We start from the raw sequence: 25475 nt of genomic DNA on the forward strand, positions 1-25475 counted from the left end.
CTGCATACTGGATCTTATTCCAACTAAACTACTGAAAGAGCTGCTTCCTGTGCCTGGCCCTCCTATGTTGAACAAAATAAACGGCTCTCTATCCACCGGATGTGTACCAAACTCACTAAACGTGGTAGTAATAAAGCCTCTCTTGAAAAAGCCAAACCTTGACCCCAAAATAAAAAAAAAACGAATCGGCCTATAATAAATCTCCCATTCCTCTCAAAACATTAGAAAAAGCTGTTGCGCAGCAACTCACTGCCTTCCTGAAGACAAACCATGTATACGGAACGCTTCAGTCTGGTTTTAGACCCCATCATAGCACTGAGACTGCACTTGTGAAGGTGGTAAATTACATTTTAATGGCGTCAGACCGAGGCTCTGCATCTGTCCTCGTGCTCCTAGACCTTACAGCTGCTTTTTTTGTTTGGGGTTTTAGGCTGGGTTTCTGTACAGCACTTTGAGATATCAGCTGATGTACGAAGGGCTATATAAATTCATTTGATTTGCTTTGAACAATTTTGAAAAAATGTATTTCTTCCAAAATGAAGGCGATGCAAGAGAGAAATAGAGAGATTTAGTATTTTTTTCAGTTTCACTTAACAAGCAAATGCAGCTACAGTAGCTAGTTCAGCCTACTGAAACACCCTCCTCAAACAGGGGGATACTATGTTAGCTAGCTGGCTATGACTAACCTACACAACACTGGAACTCTTCCAAGTCAAGGTAAGCTTCTGGTTTGACTAATGTATTGCCACCGGGGCCATCCCGTGTAACTATTTGACTGTATACTGTAAATGTACTGCATGATTGTGGTGATTTACTGACATGTTAGTTCTATTAGCTATGCTGACCATGACCTTACTTTAGCAAATATGGTGACAACGATGTAGGTTGTGTGTTGCGGTTTGGCTTGGAAAGGTTTTTCCATCTGGTCACATACAGCTGATGTGTTGTGCATTGAAGTCCGCAAGCAAAGAGAAGAGGTGAGAGGAGAGCCAATGCGTGAAGGAATACAACGTGGCTGATATGAAATCGAACTATAAACTCGTGATCAGGGTTGTATTCATTATTCGGTTGGTAAACTTTTCTGAAACTGAAGCAAATGGATTAAAAAGGGGATAAACATAACTGTGTTTACCTACTTTGATTCATAGGCTAGGTTGCAGCAACCTCATGATGGATATAGGGAAAATGTTAGTATCATGTAGTAGCCTAAACCTATCGATGTTACATTGAACTGGGTTAAACAGTCATCCCTCATCTTAAATGGCACTGACCACCACTGATGGGTTCTAACAACTCTTATCAAATCCTCATCCCTTTCTGACGGGGCACTGATACGCTACCCATCATAACCACCAGGGGCCATGGGAATGTAACGTAATTGAGCTGCAGGGCATTCTGGTTTTTGTAGTTCAGCACTTATACTCACACAGTAAGAAGAGAATCATAATGTTTTGAGTAAATATGTTTTTATTCATGTAACAAATACAGATAAATTAGTTGTGGTCCAGCATGTGATACAGGAGGGGTCGTTCTGTCCCAGATACATGATGGGGAGGAGCACCCCATCAAGTACATCAGCCGAAAGCTGATACATAGAGAAAAACAGTACTCTATTTATTACCTATTAGGTACCCACAGACCATCCTCCCCTTGTCTGGATGGTCAGACACAAACAGATGAAGTATACACAAGGCGATGGCTCCATCTGCTGGACATGCCAGGTCTCGACGGGCTCTCCGGCCAGGACTATTATTTTCTTTTGGACTATTATTTTAATAAACACCTTTGAAACTGAGCTAATCCTACTTTGTCCATGTCTGATCTGTGTAAACGTTTTGACCCAACCCCCTGGTCTGCCACACTGTGTAAAAACCAATCTATCAACATCACCTGCTATAGAGTTGCTCTGCTCTGGGTTAATTATTTTCTGTTTGAGTATTCTCTCTCTCACTCTCTTACAGATTGTGAGCACAGAGATATTGATAACTTCCTCTGTGTGTCTTGGCACTCCTTATCCTCCTGTCCACCATGGCATGTTTTGCCCTGAAGTCCTCATACACTCAGGAAACCTAGCCTACTTTCCATTAATCTCGGTTAAACTCAGAACAAAAGTCTTGCGTCATTTGGTCAGATGCTCGATTTACTTAGTTTGCCGTGAGAGATGAACTGTTCACTGACTCACCTAGCCAACTGGCAGGCTTTTTAGCTCTTCAACAAAGATATTGTTTAGCAATAGCTTCTTTCTGTGTGTGTCTCTAACTCCTTCCTCATCTTTACCTGTTGTTATTTTATTATCCAGCTAATATCATCCACCGAGCCCGATATCTCGGAAAGAATTGAGCCTGGGGACAATTAAAGTGAAACCTAAAAATGAGAAGGCATACTATTCAACCTACTCCTGATAATCTTCACTTCAGCAGGCCTATACTCACTAACCAATCAAACGTGTTAATTTGGCTCGTTTGTGTATACTACTCCCCTTAGTGGAGGACCTATAGTTATAGTCAGAACTTGTCCTATATCTGATGAATGGAAATGGTCAATAATAACATATGAATTATACTCTACTGCAGCAACTGTGTGGTGTGAGTGTGTTTTTGTTTAACTATCCTTGTGGGTAGACCTCACAAGGATAGTAACACAAGGACATTTTGCCATCCCCATGTGGAAAAATGCTATTTTAGGGTTAGAGTTACAATTAGGGTTAGGAGTTCCAGTTAGGTAAAGTTTTAGAGTTAAGGGTTTGAGGTTAAGGTTAGATTTAGGGTTAAGGAAAATATGATTTTGGATGGGAATCAATTATTTGGTCCCAATAAGGATAGCAATACAAAACTGTGTTTGTGTAATGGGGTGTTTTTAATTGCACTGTATTTGTGTAGCTTGCTTATGGAACCAAATGCTTTAAAAAATAGTTTTCACTCAATACACAGCTACTCATTTGAGTATCATGTTATTGTTTTACCCTTTGACTACCAATCATTTCTAACATTGATAAGCCACTTTAGTGGTCAACCATCAAGTCTCGAGGAGCCAATAATCTAGCTACTTAGTCTTACAAGGCTGGAAAGTGCTTTCATAAACTATTCATATCCCTTGACTTATTGCACATTTTGTTGCATTACAGCCTGAATTAAATGTTTTTTACACATCTATACACAATACCCCAGAATGTTACACAATACCCCATAATGTTGCTAATTTATTGCAAATGAAATACAAAAATATCTCATTTACATATGTATTCACACGTTAGAATTACCTTTGATAGTGAACACAGTTGTGAGTCTTTCTGGGTAAGTCTCTAAGAGCTTTGCACACCTGGATTGTACAATATTTGCTCATTATTCTTATAAAAAGTATTCAACCTCTATCAAGCAGGCTGTTGATCATTGCTAGACAGCAATTTGTCTTGCCATATATTTTCAAGCCGGTTTAAGTGTAAACTGTAACTAGGCCCTTTGAATGTTCCTAAGTCAACCCATCTATATTTGGCCTTGTGTTTTAGGTTCTTGTCCTGCTGAAAAGTTCATTTGTCTCTGTGTCTTTTGGAAAGTAGACTGAAACAGGTTTTCCTCTAGGATTTTACCTGTGCTTATTAGCTTTATTCCAATAGTTTAAAAAGTTTTTTACATTTTTTTAATCTCTTGCAGATGACAAGCATATTCAAAACATGATGCAGCCACCACCATGCTTGAAAATGTGAAGAGTGGTACTCCGTGATCTGTTATGTTAGATTGGCCCCAAACATAATGCTTTAATTATATGACGTAGTTAATTTCTTTGCCACATTTGTTATTCTGTACCAGCTTGCTTCTTTTCAGAAAGTATTGTGTCGTAACTCCAATGTTGTTGATCCGCCTTCAGTTTTCTCCTATCACAGCCATTAAACTCTAACCGTTTTAGTCACCATTGGCCTCATGGTAAAATCCCTGAGTGGCTTGCTTCCTCTCCGGCAACTGAGTTAGACCGCTGCTCCACTCGGGAGCTTCCTAAGGCAGTGCATCTCAGTGCTAGAGGCGTCACTACAGACCCTGGTTTGATTCCAGGCTATATCACAACCGGCTGTGATTGGGAGTCCCATAGGGCGGCAGACAATTGGCCCAGCATCGTCCAAGTTAGGCCGTCATTGTAAATAAGAATTTATTCTTAATTAACTGACTTGCCTACTTTAAAAAATATATAATGAAAGGATGAATATTTTTGTAGTGACTGGGTGTATTGATACACCATCCAAAGTGTAATTAATAACTTCATCATCCTCAAAGGGACATTCAATATCTGCTTTCTTTATATTGACCCATCTTCCAATAGGTGCCCTTTTTTGCGAGGCATTGGAAAATCTCCCTGGTCTTTGTGGTTGAATCTGTTTGATATTCACTGCTTGACTGAGGGACCTTACAGATAATTGTATGGGTGGGGTACAGAGATGAGGTAGTCACTTAAGCGAGATCTTCCATAATATTTGGAACCAAGGACTGATCACCCCAATCCACAAAATGGGAGACAAATTTGAGCCAAATAATTGTGGGATATACATCAACAGCAGACGTGTACATTTCCTCAGTGAAAATGAATTGAGAAAATGTCAAATTACCGTACGACAGACCACGTATTCACCCTGCACATCCTAATTAACAAACAAAAAAAGTTAAGGTCTTCTCATGCTTCGTTGATTTCAAAAAAGCTTTTGACTCAATTTGCATTGTAGGATAAAATCCATGTACACAAATAATGTGGTCTTTCCACAAAGCAGTGGGGTGAGACAGTGATGCAGCTTAAACCCCACCCTCTTCAACATGTACAGTACCAGTCAACAGTTGACACACCATATTCAAGATTTTTTTTTTTTTACTACATTGTAGAATAGTGACTACATCAACTATGAAATCATGTAGTAACCACAAATGTTAAACAAATCAAATAGTGTATTCTTCAAAGTAGCCATCCTTGGCATTCTCAACCAGCTTCATGAGGTAGTCACCTGGAATGCATTTGAATTAACAGGTGTGCCTTAAGTTAATTTGTGGAATTTCTTTCAATGCATTTGAGACAGATGTGACAAAGCAGGGCTATTTCATAAAAGACCAAGTACATCAAGAAAAACCCTTGAGTAGGGGTGTCCAAACTTTTGACTGGTATGTATATATATATATATATGTGGGGAGAACAAGTATTTGATACACACCGATTTTGCAGGTTTTCCTACATACAAAGCATGTCTAATTTTTTTTATCATAGGTGCACTTCATCTGTAAGAGATGGAATCTAAAACAAAAATTCAGAAAATCACATTGTATGATTTTTAAGTAATTAATTAGCATTTTATTGCATGACATAAGTATTTGATACATCAGAAAAGCAGAACTTAATATTTGGTACAGAAACCTTTGTTTGCAATTACAGAGATCATACGTTTCCAGTAGTTCTTGACCAGGTTTGCACACACTGCAGCAGGGATTTTGGCCCACTCCTCCATACAGACCTCCAGATCCTTCAGGTTTCGGGGCTGTCGCTGGGCAATACGGACTTTCAGCTCCCTCCAAAGATTTTCTATTGGGTTCAGGTCTGGAGACTGGCTAGACCACTCCAGGACATTGAGATACTTCTTACGGAGCCACTCCTTAGTTGCCCTGGCTGTGTGTTTCGGGTCGTTGTCATGCTGGAAGACCCAGCCACGACCCATCTTCAATGCTCTTACTGAGGGAAGGAGGTTGTTGGCCAAGATCTTGCGATAAATGGCCCCATCCATCCTCCCCTCAATACGGTGCAGTCGTCCTGTCCCCTTTGCAGAAAAGCATCCCCAAAGAATGATGTTTCCACCTCCATGCTTCACGGTTGGGATGGTGTTCTTGGGGTTGAACTCCTCCTTCTTCCTCCAAACACGGAGAGTTGAGTTTTGGACCAAAAAGCTCTAATTTTATCTCATCAGACCACATGATCTTCTCCCATTCCTCCTCTGGATCATCCAGATGGTCATTGGCAAACTTCAGACGGGCCTGGACATGCGCTGGCTTGAGCAGGGGGACCTTGCGTGCGCTGCAGGATTTTAATCCATGACGGCGTAGTGTGTTACTAATGGTTCTTTGAGACTGTGGTCCCAGCTCTCTTCAGGTCATTGACCAGGTCCTGCCGTGTAGTTCTGGGCTGATCCCTCAGCTTCCTCATGATCATTGATGCCCCACGAGGTGAGATCTTGCATGGAGCCCCAGACCGAGGGTGATTGACCGTCATCTTGAACTTCTTCCATTTTCTAATAATTGCATAACAGTTGTTGCCTTCTCACCAAGCTGCTTGCCTATTGTCCTGTAGCCCATCCCAGCCTTGTGCAGGTCTACAATTTTTTCCCTGGTGTCTAACAGGTCTGTGAGAGCCGGAATTCTTACTGGTTGGTAGGTGATCAAATACTTGTCATGCAATAAAATGCAAATTAATGTCTCACAGTTGAAGTGTACCTATGATAAAAATGACAGAACTCTACATGCTTTGTAAGTAGGAAAACCTGCAAAATCGGCAGTTTATCAAATACTTGTTCTCCCCACTGTATACACACTACCGTTCAAAAGTTTGGGGTCACTTAGAAATGTCCATTGAAATACAGTGTAGACATTGTAGCTGGAAATGGTTTATTTATGGAACATCTACAGAGGCCCATTAACAACCACCACTCCTGTGTTACCTAATCTGCCATTGGAACACAACATATCATTAAATAACGTTTTTTTTTTTAAACTAGCTGTTGTAAATGTGTCAAATGCTGTGTGTGGGGGGGAATACATTTAGGGGGTTGTCTGTAAATGTATTAAATGGCCAAAGCATTTAACAATAATGCCATTTGCTGAAAATGTAACATTAGCAATGTATAGAACCTACATGTTGAACTGTAATGGCTACAATTGTTGGCTGGATTAAAAAGGGTGACTTTCATGAGGTGGGTACTTAAAACAAAAATAAATCATATATATATATATAAACTACCATTCAAAAGTTTAGGGCCACTAAGAAATGTCCATGTTTTTTGAAATATATATATTTTTTGTCCATTTAAAATAACATCAAATTGATTGTTGTAAGTGACTATGTAGCTGATTTAAAAAATAAATATATATATTTATCAACATAGGCCCATTATCAGCAACCACCACTCCTGTGTTCCAATGGCACGTTGTTAGCTATTCCAAGTTTATCCTTTTAAAAGGCTACTTGATCATTAGAAAACCCTTGTTAGCACAGCTAAACTGTTCTCCTGATTTAATGACGTGATAATAAGTAGGAAAGTCAGTTAAGAACAAAATCTTATTTACAATGACGGCCTACCCCAGCCAAACCCAAACGACGCTGGACCAATTGTGCATCGCACTATGAGACTCCCAATCACAGCCGATTGTGATACAGCCTGGACTCAAACCAGGGTCTGTAGTGACACCTCTAGCATCGCCAATCTGGAGGCCCAAGTTTAAACATTTCACATTTATTTGATTTACTCAATCTGTTTATTAGTAGTAAAATAATAACTCGTACAACTGGATTGGTCATAGGGGAATGTTGTCATTGCAGGAATGAGAAGGGACGGGACGTGTACAGGTGATATTTTCTGCATTCTTTGGTCCTTGTCTGACATGTGGTCTAGTTAGTAGACGTAGTTAGCTGTGTGCAGGGACTGCATGGAGGCCTGGTCAGCGCTGCTCACCACTGTGTACTCTCCCTTGGAGGCAAGGCCATTGCTCTGAAAATGTACATTTGTGATTCAGTAATCAAGGTATGTGGTTCCAGAATGAAGCATTGAGAGCGAGAAAGGAGACCGCAAATGGGACACTACTTCAGGATACAAGAAAACTACACCATACAATAGCGTTCCAATGATATTCATGTAGCCTGCACCTCTAAGCAAGGTGTCAACCCTACCCTAAATTAGCATAGCCCCTCCATCTTACCTTGGCTCTGGAGGTAAAGGCATCCTGTGCCGCTTTCTTGTTGGCGGCCTTGCCTTTCCAGGCGGCGAGGGCGGAGGCCTGGAGTGCACGGCCGTAGGAGAAGGAGAGTTTCCAGGGCCGGTGCAGGGCCGTCTGGTTCATGGCGTTCAGGTTCTGAGTGGCCTCTTCCTCGCTCTGGCCTCCAGACAGGAAGGTGATGCCTTGGGGGGGGGGGTAGAATGTTTAGCAATTTGGTGATGGTTTCATTTTGGCATCACCGATCAACCAAATATACAGTTTTTAGTCTACCTTTTCACCTAACCTCACCTGTTTGGGACAATCACTGTGTTGGATCACATCCCAATACTTACATTACCATCACCACTTCGACAAACCCCCAACCCAGTCTCACCAGGCACGGCGGCAGGGACAGTGCGCCTCAGGGCAGTGACGGTGGCCATGCCGACCTCCTGGGGGGTGAACTTCTTGGGGCAGGAGTGTCCGGCGGTGACCATGTTAGGCTTCAGCAGGGTGCCCTCCAAGTAGACATGGTGATCGTTCAGGGCCTTGTACGTGGCAGCCAGAACCTGGTGAGGGGAGGGTTGGGTTTAGAGAGGCGTTTGGTTCAGGTTCAGTGACGTGAACTTAAATTGGGGCATGACTAAGAGGAGAATGAGGGATGAGTTTGTAATTCCATGCTGGTAAACCAGTACAGCACTGGCTTTGTGGAAGGGAGAGAAAATGACAGAAATGTGATTCACAAGTGTTTAACTGAAGGCCAACAAAGTATTTGAGAGGACAGCAAGGTTATGATCACCTTCTCAGTGACGTACTGAGTGCACAGCAGGTCATGGTCTCCATCAGGCAGAATCTCTGGCTCCACAATGGGCACCAGGCCATTCTGAGGAGAGGACAGTTATCACATGTGGACACAGTATATGGAAAAATCTTGCCTTTGAGGAATTTCTCAGTTCATTTGTTAGTTTTGTGCGTAAAGTCAGGTAGTGTATACAGTAGCAGTACTGTGTGTCTAAGACAATTTCCCCCGGTGGGACATTATATTTGATCCTACCCTAAACACTACAGTTTTAAAACAAAGTTCTCATGGCATGCACACACCTGTTGGCAGATACTGGCGTATCTGGCAAGTACGTTAGCGTTCTCTGCGATAGCGAGGGCTGAGGGGCAGGAGTCTGAAATCTTGAGCACACACCTCCACTTGGCGAAGTCACAACCGTCCTTCTTGTACTGAGCACAACGCCCCGAGAGTCCATCAAGACCTGATGAAAGAGGTTTTTATAATACATTGCTTCCATGGTCATGCCACCATGTCAAACTGACTAAATGTGGGCTAGGGAGATAGGAGAAGCTGGTTGATTTTAATGTATAGCTTTAATGCATTTGTTACTTAGAGTTGCAAAAGAAATGAGCTATTCTTACCCTGTGTGGTCATCTCTCCATCTGTTCCATTCAGACCAGCTGTGCCACTGTCCACCTAGAAAACAAACAGTCAAACTATAACCCCTTTCCTAGGGTTGGGTGGTATCCAGATGTTCATACAGTGGTAGCGATTTTGTACCATACCGGAGTATGTATAACCAAAAGTGCACACAAGGGGCGCTATTTCCCCAAACTTTATTGGGGGGGGCACAATACAATTTTAAAAATCTAATTTTATTAGTCACATACACATGGTTAGCAGATGTTAATGTGAGTGTAGCGAAATGCTTGTGCTTCTAGTTCCGACAATGCAGCAATAGCTAACAATTCCACATGTTGGGTTCCGAGAATGAAATATGCTTATTCAGGTCACTGAGGGAGTGCTGAGGTTTAGAGGGTCTAGTCCAGAAGTTAATGGTTATAGGAGCAAGGTATATAGTGAGATGTAAACATGAGATGCAAGATGTAAACATTATTAAAGTAACATCATTAAAGTGACTAGTGATCCATTTAAAAAAAAGTGGCCAATGATTTCAAGTCTGTATGTAGGCAGCAGCCTCTGTTCATGATGGCTGTTTAACAGTCTGATGGCCTTGAGATAAAAGCAGTTTTTCCAGTTTCTCGGTCCCAGCGTTGATGCACCTGTGCTGACCTCGCCTTGTGGATGGTAGCAGAGCGAACAGTGGTGGTTACGGTCCTTGATCTTTTTAGTCTTCCTGTGACATCGGGTGCTGTAGGTGTCCTAGAAGGCAAGTAGTTTCCCCCCAGTGATACGTTGTGCTCTGCCGTTTCCTGAAGTCCACAATCATCTTTGTTTTGTTGACGTTGAGTGAGGTTGTTTTCCTGACACCACACTCCAAGGGCCCTCACCTCCTCCCTTTAGGCTGTCTCGTGGTTGTTGGTCATCAAGCCTACTACTGTTGTCTGAAAACTTAATGATTGAGTTGGAGGTGTACATGGCCACACAGTCATGGGTGAACAGAGAGTACAGGAGGGGGCTGAGCACGAACCCTTGTGGGGCCCCAGTGTTGAGGATCAGCAAAGTGGAGATGTTTCCTACCTTCACCACCTGGGGTCGGAACGTCGGGAAGTCCAGGACAAAATTGCACAGGTCGGGGTTGAAACCCAGGGCCTCAAACTTATTGATGAGCTTGGAGGGTACTATGGTGTTGAATGCTGAGCTATAGTCAATGAACAGCATTCTTCGATAGGTATTCCTCTTGTCCAGATGGGATAGGGCAGTGTGATGGCGATTGCATCGCCTGTGGATCAATTGGGGCAGAAAGCAAATTGAAGCGGGTCTAGGGTGACAGGTAAGGTGGTGGTGATATGATCATTTAGGCAACAGGGATCTTGATCGAGGAAGGGATTGAATGTCTCGGCTGTAACCAAGAAGCTTGAGCTTGACATTTAGACACTTAGCAAACATAAATGCATAGCTTGAGCCCTGAGCTGGAAATAATTCATTTGACACATCATAGACTTCTTAGTTATACTTAACTTAGCAATAAGTGGTGGCATAGTACACACTTTCAAAATACCCTGATACATACAGTATAGAGCCCAAGCCTACCCTTTCCCACTAGTGTTTGATTGTTATAATGCCATTACATTACATCACACACACAATCTTGATAAGTGAAACCGGTATATACTCAAGTAGTGAGTTGTTGGCTGGTTGGGCATATGATTATAATTGCCTTCACCTAACCAATCTTATCAGTAGACTATGGGAAGAGTGTGGCCATGTCCACATACCCATGCTAGCCTCCTACATAATTAAACTGCATACTAATTTCAGCGTTTGATCTAGTACAATTCACTTCCCTGATCAAGGATTGAAGGATGGTATTGCTGGTCCTCTCACCTTGATGCCGACCACAATGCCCTTGTCCTTGATGACCTGGGGGAAGAGGACACCCTTGTCAGACTTCTGATACAGTGTCTCGTGAAAAAAGATGATTCCACCAATGCAGTTGGGGTCAACTGCAGAGAACAGGAGGTCGCGGAAAGTCCGACGGTTCTCCTCAGTGTTCTCTACGTTAATCTTCTGCAGGCGGTTACTCATGGTGCCTGGACGGAGAAATTGGCAGGGAAGAACATTAGTGTTATTTCAGGGGGGGGGAACAATGCCTGCAAGAATGACAGATTCCTGCAACTTCTCAAATTAAGGCTACCTCCAACTCTTACCCTTCAGATGCCAAACCCATACAGGCCACCACTACTTGCTGAGAAAATACAACACCCACTTCACCAACACCCTCTCCACCCCACTCATCCAGTCCTCCATGACCAGTTTGGCCTACTCACCTGTGGACTCATCTGCTGCCAGAATGCCCTTCCCTGGAGCCACGATCCTCTGGGCTATGTCAGAGAGTTCCTTCTTCTGCACCGGAGAGAGGGATGGGAACTGGGTAGTCATCCTGTGTAGGTGAGAAAAGTCAGTTAACAGAAAAAAAAAGGAATTTAATAAATTCAATCCAGTAACCTATATTTCGTTACGTAGACTAATTTGTCTTGATGGTGGTTCAAGTGTGGTTTATTCTCAGACACTGACAGTACCCACCACCTCTGTACAGGACCTTCACCCTCCTCCCTCAGCAACTGTCAATATATGGCTCGAAGTTTGAACTTTAGTCTGAAAGCTAGGGTGTATTAATTATGCCGATTCTGTTGAAAAAAAAACGTTTAGCTCAGTTGGGTCTATAAAAAAATAAGTGGATGGATGAAGTTTGAAGGAACCGAATACTTTACTCCACTTTAGAGCATAAACGTCGCCGACTTTATAGATTGGAATGGCAACGTGTTTAAAAAACTGCTACAACTTTGTTTAATAATGCTTAGCGATTAATCGACATTTCTTTTTGTCGATTTATTAAACTACTAATTGACAGAGTTATGTTCAATTACTTGAATTCCATTTAGTTTGTTTTTTTTCTCTAGAGAAATCAAATAATTTACGAGAGAAATCAAGTCAAGAACTATGTGGGACGCTGGGCTGAAAGGAGTTTTAGTTTTCATTAAGCAAATATTCAACCTAGTTCTGCGCAGAAGAGTGGTAATTAGCTACCATAATCAGCGCCTATTTCCGGCTCGGACAGAAACTGATCAGAGATCGATATATAATGACGAGATGCTCATGTCTTCGCCCTAAAAATGGGAGTCGTTGTCCCAAAATAACACAAACGCATTTTGGCAAGAGTGAAACCTCTCGCTTCAGCTCATCCCCTCTAGACATATACTATTATGCCTGCTACTACTGTCGATAGACTGCATAGACAGCATGGGAGAGGAATGTACATGTAACGGATGTGAAACGGCTAGCTTAGTTAGCGGTGTGCGCTAAATAGCGTTTCAATCGGTTACGTCACTTGCTCTGAGACCTTGAAGTAGTAGTTCCCCTTGCTCTGCAAGGGCTGTGGCTTTTGTGGAGCGATGCTTCGAGGGTGACTGTTGTCGTTGTGTGCAGAAGGTCCCTGGTTCGCGCCCGGGTATGGGCGAGGGGACGGTTTAAAAGTATACTGTTACATACACAACTAAATGACAGGTTGAAAGTGTGCTATGTCTACTTTGAAGAACTAGTAAAATGTTTGTCAATGACAGCGCTGCAGCATAGGCAGGCTAGCTACACAGGTTGGCTATAAAGACAGTAAGCCTGGGGAGCACAGATAACGTTAGATTTTTCTGGTTGGCTGCCAGACACTACCTGAGCAGAAATGAGATGACTGCGGAATTAAAAATAGTCACACAAAAAAAACGAATATACACAAATTACATGTTATTTAATTTCCTATTCTATTGATGTCTACCCAACGTGGACCTGACTGAGACAATGTAATAGTTTCAATGTTTTGGCAGTTACATTTTCACTTATTTCTGTTGTTGTCTTATGTCTGTGCTTTGCCGCATTTTTTTTTATGCCAGCCCCCGTCCCCACAGGAGGCATTTTGCCTTTTGGTAGGCCGTCATTGTAAATAAGAATTTCTTCTTAAGAGGTTAACTGACTTAGTTAAATCAAGTTTACAAAAAACATTTGACTTTGGAATTTCCATTAAAAGCGCCAAAAATCAGTTTGTCATTATTTTATAATGCATTTAATGTTTTAAAAATAATAATTGTAATCGAAAACAGTGATTATCCTAATAGAACTGAAAACGGCCTCGAAATGCATTAATCACTCAGCACTATCGTTTATGTACCCACCAGCTTTTACGTCACCTTTAGTGTTAGGTATAAAACGTTTTGCAACAGAATCTGCGTAATGAATACACCCCTGATAAATGACCCTCTCCCTGGGACAAATAGGTTCACAGTAAACCGGGAGTCAGTCGTACCATTTAAAATCTAATTAAAAGAGCATTCCGGAGGACCAGAAATGTATATTTTGCCAACACATTCGCGATAACAAGATTACCCTACATAATTAACACAAGTTAAGCCAGCCAGAACATAAGCGCAGGTAGAACGCGGATGTAAATGTACATTTTGTGGGGCATTTCAGACTAGCTAAACGCTGACAATCACGCGCTGTCGAGTTACATGATTTAAATTATATACGTGTATATCTACATTTGAGATAAGCAAAAAAAAAGTTATAGGCTTACACTTGCATTACAAAGAGTTAGCCTACACTGCTTTGACTAGACAGAAGAGGTATCTGACGCATGGGTTGCAGAGGTTCGCATACTTCATCGAGCCTAAAAAAAAAAAGCAAACTTCCAAAGACTTTCTTGCAACATCGGACTGAAACATTGTAACCTACTACAATTCCATTGCAACATTTCAGAGCATCTACTTTCAGCGCTGCTGTCCACCGGCAACCTTCCCAACGTTTTAGTACGTTTAGGCTAAGCTTGAAGCTGAAAGGAAAACTTACTTAAAAATATGACAAAGTCAACACCGACAGCTGCAGAAAATGAATAGAAAATGGGTCTTCTACTTCCAAGCAACAATTATGACTCGTTGAGAAGGCCGATTCCGGCTTACAAAGCATTATTTATTGAACGGGATGACGGAGGCGGGGAGGCTGCAATTGGTCGAGAAAGTCGGACGGGGGCTTGTTAGTGTATCAATGCATCTTTTGTGGACTTTGAGTTTTATCAGAAGTTGATAGTATGACTTCCAAGATAAAAGGAAGGCCATGTATACTCAGGTAACCCTTTGTTATACATTACAGCACGCGTTGAGTGCATGATGATGGTGTGTGTGCCTTAAAATAAATCCAGATAATATTTATTATGTTGCTTTTCAGGTTTCATACTGTCTTGTCTATCCTGCTGTTGTGTGTGTGTGTATGTGTCTGTAGACTACATATGTACATCTGTCTGTACGTCAAATCAAAGTTAATTGGTCTCTTACACAGTTTAACAAACGATATAGCGGGTGCAGTGAAATGCGTATGTAGCTAGCTCCTTACAAAGCAGTAAAATGTCAACAACAAATACACAAATAACAAACAAATAAATACAAGAAATATCTGAATGAATCCGATAAACAACACGAATAGCACTGTAACAGTAATTCAAACGCAATATATACCAGTGGCGGCTGGTGGCACTTTAAATGGGGAGGAGGCTCATAGTAATGGCTGGAATGGAATTTCTGCAGATCCAGTTTCTGCTGTTTTGCCTGTGGCCATTGAACCTCCCTGACCTGTTTACCAGACGTGCTACCTTGTCGTGCTGCTGCTCCAGTTTCAACTGTCCTGCCTGCGGCTATGGAACCCTGACATGTTTAACCGGATTTGCTGCATTGTCCCGGACTTGCTGTTTTCGACCCTTTCTCTCTCTACCTACCGCACCTGTTGTCTCGACCTCTGAATGATCGGCTATGAAAAGACAACTGACATTTACTCCTGAGGTGCTGACCTGTTGCACCCTCTACAACCACAATTATTATTATTTGACCCTACTGGTCATCTATGAACGTTTGAACACCTGGTTTCCATCATAGGAGGTTGGTGGCACCTTAATTGGGGAGGACGAGCTCGTGGTAATGGCTGGAGCAGATTTTGTGGAATGGTATCAAATACATAAAAATAAAAATTGTCACATGCACAGAATACAACATGTGCAGACCTTACAGTGAAATGCTTACTTATAAGCTCATAACCAACAATGCTTTAAGAAGTTTGAAGGGAAAAAAATTGTTCAGTAAAAAATAAATGTTTCGGGCCGTCCTCTGACATTGCCTGGTATAGAGGTCCTGGGTGGCAGGAAGCTTGGCCCCAGTGATGTACTGGGCCATGGTTTCCATGTGTTTGATACCATTCCATTCACTCCATTCCAATCATTATTATGAGCCGTCCTCCCCTCACAAGATATACTAAGAAGGATATACACAGCAGTACATATATTAGAGCGAGCTATGTCAAGAATACAGTATATCAACAAATGTGCAGTGTGTGTGTATAAACAGTGTTAACTAAAATGCAATGTACAGTAGAATGAGCTATGTCGAGAACACAGCATTTAAATACACAATACAAAACCCATTGGCATCTGAGACACCTGTCTCTACTTCTAGGTTTGTCGGTTTTAGAATGGAGTTATCGTCTACAATGGATTGGTGTCGAGATGACAGAAACCCCTAAAACTCAATAAGTCATTTATGTCTGCATAGGTCAGCAGTATCTGATATATTGCTCTGATAAGGTTCCTTTGGAATCATGCTATAACACTTTATAACAGTTCAGGAAGACAAAGGTCGACTGCTGTGTGCCAACCAAGTAAGTCATGTTTGAAAAATACTTATTTAGTGGAAATTGAATTGTGTTATGTGGTGCACACATTGTAATAATTTACTTGGGACAGATAAGTAATTACTTTAATGGCCATGGGCAAGGACAACCAGTGCCTTCAGAAAGTATTCACACCTCTTGACTTTTTCCACATTTTGTTGTGTTACAGGCAGAATTTAAAATGGTTTAAATTGAGATTATTTTTGTCACTGACCTACACACAATACCTTATAATATCAAAGTGGAATTGTGTTTTTCTAAATGTTTACAAATAATTTAAAAATTAAAAGCTGAAATGTATTGAGTCAATAATTATTCAACCCCTTTGTTATGGCAAGCCTAATTAAGTTAAAGAGAAAAACATGTGCTTAACAAGTCACATAATATGTTTCATGGACTCACCTTGTGGGCAATAACAATGTTAATAATAACATGATTGGTTAATGACTACCTCATCTCTGACCTCACACATACAATTATCTGTAAGCTCCCTCTGTCGAGCAGTGAATTTCAAAAACAGACAAAGACCAAGGAGGTTCTCCAGTGCCTTGCAAAAAGGACACCTATTGGTAGATAAAGAATTCAAATTAAAATAGTAACCTGGCATTGAATATCCCTATGAGCATGGTGCAGTTATTAATTACACTTTGGATGGTGTATCAATACACCCAGTCACTACAAAGATACAGGCGTCGTTCCTAACTCAGTTGCCGGAGAGGAAGGAAACCGCTCAGGGACTTGCCCATGAGGCCGACGGTGACTTTAAAACAGTTACAGAGTTTAATGGCTGTGATAGGACAAAACTGAGGATGGATCAAAAACATTGTAGTTACTCCCCTATACTAACCAAATTGGCTCCGTGAAAAAAAGGATGTGTGTACAGAGTACAAATATTCCAAAAATTGCATCCTGTTTGCAACTAGGCACTAAAGTAATACTGCAAAAAATTGTGGCAAAGCAATTTACTTTTTGTCCTGAATACAAACTGTTATGTTTGGGACAGATCCAATCCAATACATTACTGGTTATATCGTGTTATGGGTATGCTTGTAATCGTTAAGGACTGGGGTGTTTTTCAGGATAAAAAATAAACATAATGGAGCTAAGCACAGGCAAAATACCAGAAACAACCTGGTTGTCTGCTTTCCACCAGACACTGGGAGATTAATTCACCTTTCAGCAAGACCATAACCTAAAACACAATGCCAAATCTACACTGAGGTTGCTTACCAAGAAAACAGTGAAGGTTCCTGAGTGGCCGAGTTTCAGGTTTGACTTAAATCTGATTGACAATCTATGGCAAGACCTGAAAATGGTTGAATAGCAATGATCAACAACCAATTTCACAAGAGCTTGAAGAATAAAAAAAATGTAATGGGCAAATATTGTACAATCCAGAAAGAGACTTACCCAGAAAGACTCACAGCTGTAATCGCTGCCAAAAGTGATTCTAACATGTATTGACCCAGGGTTGTGAATACTTATCGAAATGAGATATTTCTATATTTCATTATCAATCCATTTGACATTTCTAAAAACATGTTTTCACTTTGCCATTATGGGGTATTGTGTGGGGTATGGGGTCTTTTGAATTCATGCTATAACACAACAAAATGGAGTATGAATACTTTCTGAAGGCACTGTAAATCCCTGTTCCACTACAGATACCATTCATGAAAGAAATGCTTAGATTGATCGAGATAACAGGCCAAAACAACAACGTGGTGTGTTAATGACATTGGGAAGGGGTGCTCTGCTACACAGTTGTGTGAATGACTGCATCAGACAAACGTATTTGAACCCTGGGTATGAGGTAGGCAGGGTGGGACGCTAACGCAAAACCTCTTGCAAATCAAGCTTACACAAGATGGACCATGAACCCCTGAACAATGGTGTTACAAACACTCGCGGTCAGAGTACATTCCCATCAGACTCTCATTCACTTGCGAGAGGTGTGTGCGTGTGTTAGAATGAGAGAGCCACTTCTCCATCCCCATAAAACCAAGACTGTCTTCAGCTGCCCTCACTGACCTGGTCACATTCCTGGTAGCAATATGATCTCTCTCTAGTTCTCCAGTTGCAGTCTGTGGTCTAGTCTAGTCTACACTACACTGTCTATTGCAGCTTAGCCGCTCTGTCACTGCTCATCCATATATTTTATTTGTATTTTTTCTCATCGCATTCCTTTACTAGATTGTGTGTATTAGGTTTTGCTGTGGAATTTGTTAAATATTAGGTTTTGTTGTGGAATTGTTAGATATTACCTGTTAGATACTGCTGTACTGTCGGATCTGGAAGCATAAGCATTTCGCTACACTCGCAATAACATCTGCTAAGCATGTGTATGCGACCAATAAAATGTGATTTGATTTGATTAGTCTGCATGATTAGCATATCATTGATCCCACCACGTGGTGGCGTCCATTGAAATTATGAGAGGTTCAGCCAAAGATTTTTTCTGGTTCGGCTTTCAGTGTCAGTGGCTACTTCCGTTTCTGGAAGACAGGCGGAACGTCAACATTCACAGACAGAATCTGTAAATAACACTATTTTATCAAAATTGGTAAGGAGTTTAAATCAAGCCACTGAATATACATGGAATAACAGATCAAATGTATTGATTGAAAGTGCCCCAGTAAAGTTTCTGCCCAGAAAGGCTATTTTATAGCGTGTGGCTATTTGAATTAGCTAGCGTACTAGCTGGCTAACATTAGCTAAACGTTACTGCAATCTAAGTTACAAAGTATTTGTGAATTAGCCAATTAAATGGGTTACGGGTTAATTGAACATGGCCAAATAGCCGAAATGGCTTTGGCATGAATTAAAACAAATGTCTGTTATTTTGAAATTATATAGCAAGCTAATGACTAGCTAGCTAAATGTACAGTTAATAACGGCGTTATGTAGCTATGTGGGGTTTCCGAAACTAATATTTGAAGGTAGACTCCGCGATATGACGTTGGTGCAAATAGTAAGCAGCATAGCGGGTAAATGTCCATAATAACTAAGAGCGTTGAAGCCAATGATGTGTATAAACCCATCGCTTACAAGTGTGATCGGGGATTTCTATTGGAGAAGCAGTTTTAGCCTATCTTCATAGCGGACTGCCTTTGTTACCACGCTCTTAACAACTTCAAGCGAACCCGTGCGTGACTATTAGAACGTCCTGCATCTCCTCGTTGCAATATCTGCGGTGCTGCTCGTGGCAACGCCATTTCGCTGATTCAAGCCAGGATGTTAATGTACTAATATATAATCTCTCCCTTTATCTACTGCAGTGGTGTGAGGATGTCGGGACAGAAGCGTATGTGTGACTCCAACATCCCCTCTTCATCCTCCAGTGCGCCCCCTGAGAAACGGAGGGAGCGAGAGGGAGGAGAGAATGGGGGTCCAGGGGTCAGCTCAACTGCAGGAGGGAGCACTGCTGTGGAAACAGTCATCAAACTCGGGGGGGTTTCCAACTCGGTGAGAGAGCTGAAAAAAGCCTGTATTTCTCCTACTGTGTCAGTATGTCTGTCTTTACATCTAATAGTTGTTATGACTCACCAGCCGTGTCATTGATCGTGTTGTTTCCATCATTTGACTGGTCTCTTTCTCTTGTGCTCAGGAAGAACAGGATGTCAAAGCTCTCCAGGTGAAGAACAGGAAGTTGGGAGAATCCCTCGATCAGAGACAGGTATATATAGTCGGTCTGTCTCACTTACTCACTCTCTCACACATACAAACACTATCCCTCTTTTCATCCCATACGTCTATAATACTCAACAAGCGGATCGATGCTTTGCAGGTGATTGAGGATGAGCTGAGGGAGAGAATCGAGAGACTGGAGACTCGTCAAGCTACTGATGACGCAAGCCTACTGATCCTGAACAGATACTGGAATCAGGTAACTAGTCAAATAATGAACAATATGCAATTAAAACATTGCACATGGGTCAACATTTGCAAGTAAAACTATTATCTGTGTTCTTAATACCCTCTCTCTCCCCTTTCTCTTAGTTTGACGACAATGTGTGCCTGATTGGAAGGCGCTACGATGAGTCAGGGAGCGAGTCTGTGGAAACCCCGGCTGGAGAGGGGAGGAGCCTCAAGCCTGACACCCCAGAACCCGACGGCGACTCCAACCAGGAGAGAGCCAAAGACCGAGGTACAGCGGGAGAAAGAAAGATATGTAGAGATGTAGAAAGGAGGGATGGAGAGAGGAGAACACTAAGAGGAGAGGACATGAGTTTGGTCAGGAGCAAGAGACCGAGGAAGAGGGTACTCTGATGAGTTTGTGACAGGGTACCTAACACAAGAGGTAGAGCAGAAGAGTACAATGTACTTAATTGATTAAATTAAGCCCTTTTGGTTCAGAGTAGAGAGCTGTTATCTGTTGTTTGCCTATTACAGGGATGCAAACTCATTACTTTTCGGTGAATATCGCCGTGTTGATTTCAAAATAAGTAATCCACGTGAATTGTGTAGATCTGTAGAAAAACGTAAAACATTTTTGGTGGGGGGTATATTTCTCATGTTGAAAATGATTGACTGAGCACAGAATGCCACCCTACTTGTTCTACAATGACTATACCAGAATGAGTGATTCATCCAATATCACGTGTGACAGCTGATATTAGCCAGCCACTTCCCTAACCAGTCATTAGCATTAGCCCTACATTAGCCTACTCAGCTGCTTCTCTCAACCAGTCAATAGCATTAGCCCTACATTAGCCTACTCGGCTGCTTCTCTCAACCAGTCATTAGCATTAGCCCTACATTAGCCTACTCAGCTGCTTCTCTCAACCAGTCATTAGCATTAGCCCTACATTAGCCTACTCAGCTGCTTCTCTCAACCAGTTTTAAAATGTAATTCAGCAGTGATGTCCATCTACGGTGTGCAGATAGTGATGAGGCTTCTGTTGTTACATTTGTTTAGTTATTGGAGCGTCTCACAATGCATCCACTTTGCTTGCGCTGCATCTTTTAACTTTGCCTGTAAGAACAAGAGACAGTCTGACTAGGCTTCACTTTCACGCAGCCTCTGAGTGCCACTACCATAGAGGAGAAACAGAGCGCAGTGACAGTCATGCTTGTGCCTTTACATTGCTGAAAACCACATGTCTCTAGCCCAAACCACTCAAAGGTTATGCACCGTATTAGCAGAGCTATATATTCTCCCCTTTCTACCAGCATTGGCGTACATTTGATATAATTCCAGAAACCATGTCACTGTCCCCATTTTGTCACTGATCCCAAAAATTAAGGCCGGCATTGTTTATCTGATTTAGAAATCTCTTTCTTTGGGTTTCTTTCAATTCTGCTTGGTATATAACTTTTTTGTTTGAGAGTGGGAGAAAGAGAGAGAGAGAGAGAGTGTGTGTGTGAGAGAGAGAAACTGAGTGAGTTAGAAACTGAGTGAGCGAGCAAGAGGGTGTGTGTGTTTGAGGGATGTAGAGGGGGAGGAAGGGGAGAGAGAGTGTGAAGTTGTCTGAAGAGTATGCTAAAGATGGTTTCATAGTGTGTTTTCCTCCTTACTACCACAAGGAAAATGCAGGTCATTATGCATTTCTATTCCTTAATACATTCCTCCTGCTAAATCACAGGTAGGCCTTTGGATATGAGAAAATCTGCAATTTTTTGCAGTAGCCTATTCTATTGAGCAGTAAGCAGTGTGAAGTTAAATTCAATGGTTTGTAGTGGTGTGAATATCAGGGAGGTTTTTGTGCAGAACGTATTGAAAACGCTATATTGATACTTGACCTGGTATCACATCGTTAGTAAAATGTCGGTATCGTGACAACCCCACTCTGAAAATAAGCACATTTTCTTGCAATTGACTTGTGTTTGCGCCCTCGACAGTTTGCATCCCTGCTGTTAAAAGCACCTATTTGTCCCACTAATCACATAGGCTCACATAGGCTCATCCTTTGAGTTCAGTAGCCTACCTCTCCTCTCTTTTGTTGAGCATGTGAGATCATGTATTTAATATGTATTTTAATATGTATAATGTATAGCTATTATGTATTTTCTCAATTAAATAGCCTGTAGGCTATATGCATGGGCGGCAAAGCACGATGCAGTTGTCTTTCCATGGACATTAACTTCATAAATATGATAGGCTATTATACAGGACTACACAAGACTAACATTTTTTCCTGGTGGCAGTAACTTTTTCATTTGGTCACACCAGCTCATAATTTGGTGGCACCGAGAAAGAAAAAGAAATGTTTTAGCAGTGTCACACAATAGAATCAATTTGAGTCATCATCTTATACAGTAGTTTACAATCTTTTATTAAAGGGATACTTCTCATGCTAGCAGATGCCCATGGACTTCTAGTCGTTGCGCTAACGCTAGTTAGCATTGGTATGCAGAACTACCTCTAATTTCCTTCATAGTGGACACAGACATAAAAATGGTATCCACAAGTTAGTTTGACTATGGGGAAGTAGATAAAGGGCCTTGTTGCCAAAACCCCGAAGTCTTCCTTTCAGAAGTGTAATAGACTGCTGAGATGGTATTCAATAACGAAGTTGTTACATCTAACATGTCCAAGCAGGAATGCATGATTCTAAATATTTTGATATGCAACCTAATCCAGTGATTGGGTTGACAATTAGGCTATTTTTATATTAACAGTACCAGTCAAAAGTTTGGACATACATACTCATTCAAGGGTTTTTCTTTATTGTTACTGAATTCTACATTGTAGAATAATAGTGAAGACATCAAAACTATGAAATAACACGTGGAATCATGTAGTATCAGATATCTTCATTGTAAAACAGTGTGCTTTGAACTCAATAACAATCCTTGCAAAATAAATATCATACCTGCATTTTGAAATGATATGCAATCACAAGGACGGAGAGAGAGTGTGAGAGGCTCGCTCATTACAGCAGTCGGCCCCAGCAAAACAGGTAGGCAGGGCGGACACTTTTATTTCAGGAATCATGAGGATAATGCACTTTACTGTTTTAACGTGTTCATGTTTTTATCTGCCCCAGAAAATAGGTTGTTTTGATTGAGGCGACCAGGTCGTGCAGCTCGCACCAGTGCGGGAAAATCAAACATTTAACTCGCACAGACAGCCAAGTTAAAGGGACACAAAAACAAAATGTGACTAAATGGTCAGTCTGGAGCCCTGCTATAATTTAGGCTCTGACATTGACGAGTAATAAATATTAATAACACATTTATTTTACTCTGCCTGCAAATTGTCTCAACCCTAAAAGTTATCCAAAACATATCTCAAGTCAAGTGAAAGTGTCCGCTATGCTCTTCTTTGCCTCAACTCTGCTCTTTCAAACTATGTCTAGCCTATTGGCTGATATAGCCCAATAATACCCATAGTCTAATATAATGGGCCACATGAGAATCGCTGGTCTTTAAACCCGATTTCTTAGGCAATATTAATTTAGGCAATATTATTTACATTTTGGGTGGATCTTGCCTGACCTGCATCACTTACACCTAAAACAACATTGTGGGACTGCGGTCGGGTTCAGGACCAGTTCTTGCAGAAGCAGGTGGGAGTTGGACAAGAAGTCAGCAGGAGCGGGCGGGAACAGGATGGAGAAATCAGTCCCACGGAGACCTCTTGTTCAGAGTAGTATTAACTCCTGTCTTCACCTTGTGGTTGTCCTCCAGGCCACCAGGGGGAGACGACCACATCTTTCCTGGCGACGCTGGCCAGCAGCAGCAGTGAGGAGATGGAGGCAGAGCTGCAAGAGAGGGTGGAGTCCAGCCAGAAGCAGGCCAACCGCGTGGTGGAGATCTACGACAGCCTGAAGACCACCGTGGAGCAGCTAAAGAAGGACCAGGACTCTGGAGCAGGTGACAGGGGAGAGAGAGGAGCTGGGGGGAAAGGGAGGCATGGAGGGGGGAGAGGGTTGAAGACTGATGTGCGGTAGGGGTTAGAGGAGTGAGGGAATGAGATGTGAAGGAGTGTAAGCAGTGAGGATTGTGGGTAGGTGTGGAGGGTAGGGTTTTTGGGATGGTGAGAGCAACAAGGGTGTTGAATGTCTTTTGTCGGTTTGGGCAGAAGGTAGTATTCTCAGTGAGTGAGTTCCTTGAGGGAGTGAGTGAGTTCCTTGTTGTGTGCGTGAGTGAGTTCCTTGTTGTGTGGGTGAAGGAATTCCTTGAGTGAGTGAATTAGTTCCTTGAGGCAATTCCTTGTTGTGTGTGTAAAGTCAGGAGTAGTAGTAATGTCATGACATCGAGTCTTGCACTTCCAGAGGGCTCCGTGTGGCAGGTCGCCGCCCAGCTCAACACCCTCCTGTCCAGTGAAAATGACCGGCTGCGTCAGCTGACTGAGGACCTTCAGCAGAAGCACAGTCACATGACTAGCGAGGTGATTTGATGTCTTGCATCCTGGCACGTCTGTTTTATTTATCTCCCTCTACACTATGTACATTACTAATGGATCACCACCGCGGTCATATTAACAGTGATTCTGTGTCCCTGTCCATCTGTAGTCTCGTTCTCTGGGCAGGGCAGTGGCGAGGGCAGACACGCGGGTCAGTGAGCTGCAGGGCCTCATCGAGGAGCTCCAGTGGGACATGGAGAAGATCCGACGCAGAGAGAACCGCCTCAACACACACCTGGGAGAAATCCTGGAGAGGGTAAGACTGCGGCTGTATGTTTTTGTGAGTCCATGTCAGACTGAGTCTCTCTCTTTGCAGTAATGTGTGTTTGACATCTACGGTGGTCTACCATTTTGTAATGAAGTATTTCTGTGTCAATGTGTTCATATACCACAGAACTATATTTATGTGAATGTAAAAGTGTTTATTCCATGGCCACTGTGTAATTCCTCCCAGGTAAACAGTAAAGGCTACAAGGTGTGTGGGGAGGCCAGCAGTGTGTGTGGAACCATTACTATCAACAAGAGAAAGGTAAAAAAAAAAATATCCTATTTTTTTCTGCCATTTGTACTTGTCAGAAACTGCACGGACCTGGAGTTATAACTCTTTCATTCTCCTTCCTCTCCTTTCCCCTTTCTCTGCCCCCTCCCTCGTCACCCCTCTCTCCCTGTCAGTTTGAGGAGATGAACAGTGAGTTGGAGGAGAACAGGGAGCTGGCGGAGAACCGTCTGAGCGAGCTGCAGCGGCGGCAGCAGGACCTGCAGACGTTTAACCAGGAGAACAACAACATGAAGGTGAGCCTGCAGAGCCTGACCCAGAGCCTGGGCCGCCAGAATCCTATGGCTCTCTCCCCCAACCCAGCCATTGGATTAGCTGAGGTCCCACGTCCTTATTCAGCCATCCAAACCAGTCAAATGAAGGTAAATAGATAGATGGAGGTTTTTACTGCTTTCTCTGTTGCTTTGCTCACTACCCATCTGTGTCTCCTCTCTCCCTCTCTTTTATGTCTCTCACTTCTATCCCTCTCTTTGATCTGTC

At 42.2% G+C, this 25475-nt stretch overlaps 2 protein-coding genes across 6 annotated transcripts in view; one reads left to right on the forward strand and one right to left on the reverse strand.

Annotated features, from left to right (window-relative positions):
- The first annotated feature begins 355 nt into the window (after positions 1 to 355).
- LOC118376200 (E3 ubiquitin-protein ligase BRE1A-like) overlaps positions 356 to 25475 on the forward strand; it is a 34641-nt gene continuing 9521 nt past the window's right edge. The window contains exons 1-10 of one of the 5 annotated variants that reach the window (XM_052507859.1): positions 356 to 717; positions 19368 to 19554; positions 19697 to 19765; positions 19877 to 19975; positions 20089 to 20236; positions 23722 to 23907; positions 24309 to 24424; positions 24549 to 24695; positions 24894 to 24968; positions 25112 to 25357. In XM_052507859.1, the coding sequence (XP_052363819.1) occupies positions 19378 to 19554; positions 19697 to 19765; positions 19877 to 19975; positions 20089 to 20236; positions 23722 to 23907; positions 24309 to 24424; positions 24549 to 24695; positions 24894 to 24968; positions 25112 to 25357 (1263 nt within the window). In that variant the 5' untranslated portion in view covers positions 356 to 717; positions 19368 to 19377. Of the gene's footprint in view, positions 718 to 18508; positions 18653 to 19367; positions 19555 to 19696; positions 19766 to 19876; positions 19976 to 20088; positions 20237 to 23721; positions 23908 to 24308; positions 24425 to 24548; positions 24696 to 24893; positions 24969 to 25111; positions 25358 to 25475 lie in introns of those variants that run through there. The other 4 variants (XM_035762893.2, XM_052507860.1, XM_035762885.2 and 1 more) reach the window with 4 other exon arrangements.
- On the reverse strand, positions 1450 to 14390 carry LOC118376231 (fructose-bisphosphate aldolase B-like). The gene is made up of 9 exons (XM_035762925.2): positions 14227 to 14390; positions 11661 to 11773; positions 11218 to 11423; positions 9351 to 9405; positions 9030 to 9190; positions 8728 to 8811; positions 8323 to 8497; positions 7932 to 8131; positions 1450 to 7723 (listed from the first exon to the last, which is right to left on the reverse strand). The coding sequence occupies exons 2-9, from the start codon at positions 11770 to 11772 to the stop codon at positions 7628 to 7630; spliced, it is 1089 nt and encodes a 362-aa protein (XP_035618818.1). The 5' UTR covers position 11773; positions 14227 to 14390; the 3' UTR covers positions 1450 to 7627.

This window comes from Oncorhynchus keta, chromosome 4 (assembly GCF_023373465.1).
Source record: "Oncorhynchus keta strain PuntledgeMale-10-30-2019 chromosome 4, Oket_V2, whole genome shotgun sequence".
Taxonomy (NCBI): Eukaryota; Metazoa; Chordata; class Actinopteri; order Salmoniformes; family Salmonidae; genus Oncorhynchus; species Oncorhynchus keta.

Excerpts from the sequence above, each read along its gene's own strand:
- LOC118376231 (XM_035762925.2), bottom strand. The coding sequence starts at position 11,772 with ATGACTACCCAGTTCCCATCCCTCTCTCCGGTGCAGAAGAAGGAACTC. Across the intron at positions 8,812-9,029 it reads ACGCCAGTATCTGCCAACAG|AATGGCCTGGTGCCCATTGT; the intron begins GTGTGTGCATGC and ends TCCTCTCCTCAG. Across the intron at positions 7,724-7,931 it reads CCTTTACCTCCAGAGCCAAG|AGCAATGGCCTTGCCTCCAA; the intron begins GTAAGATGGAGG and ends GTACATTTTCAG.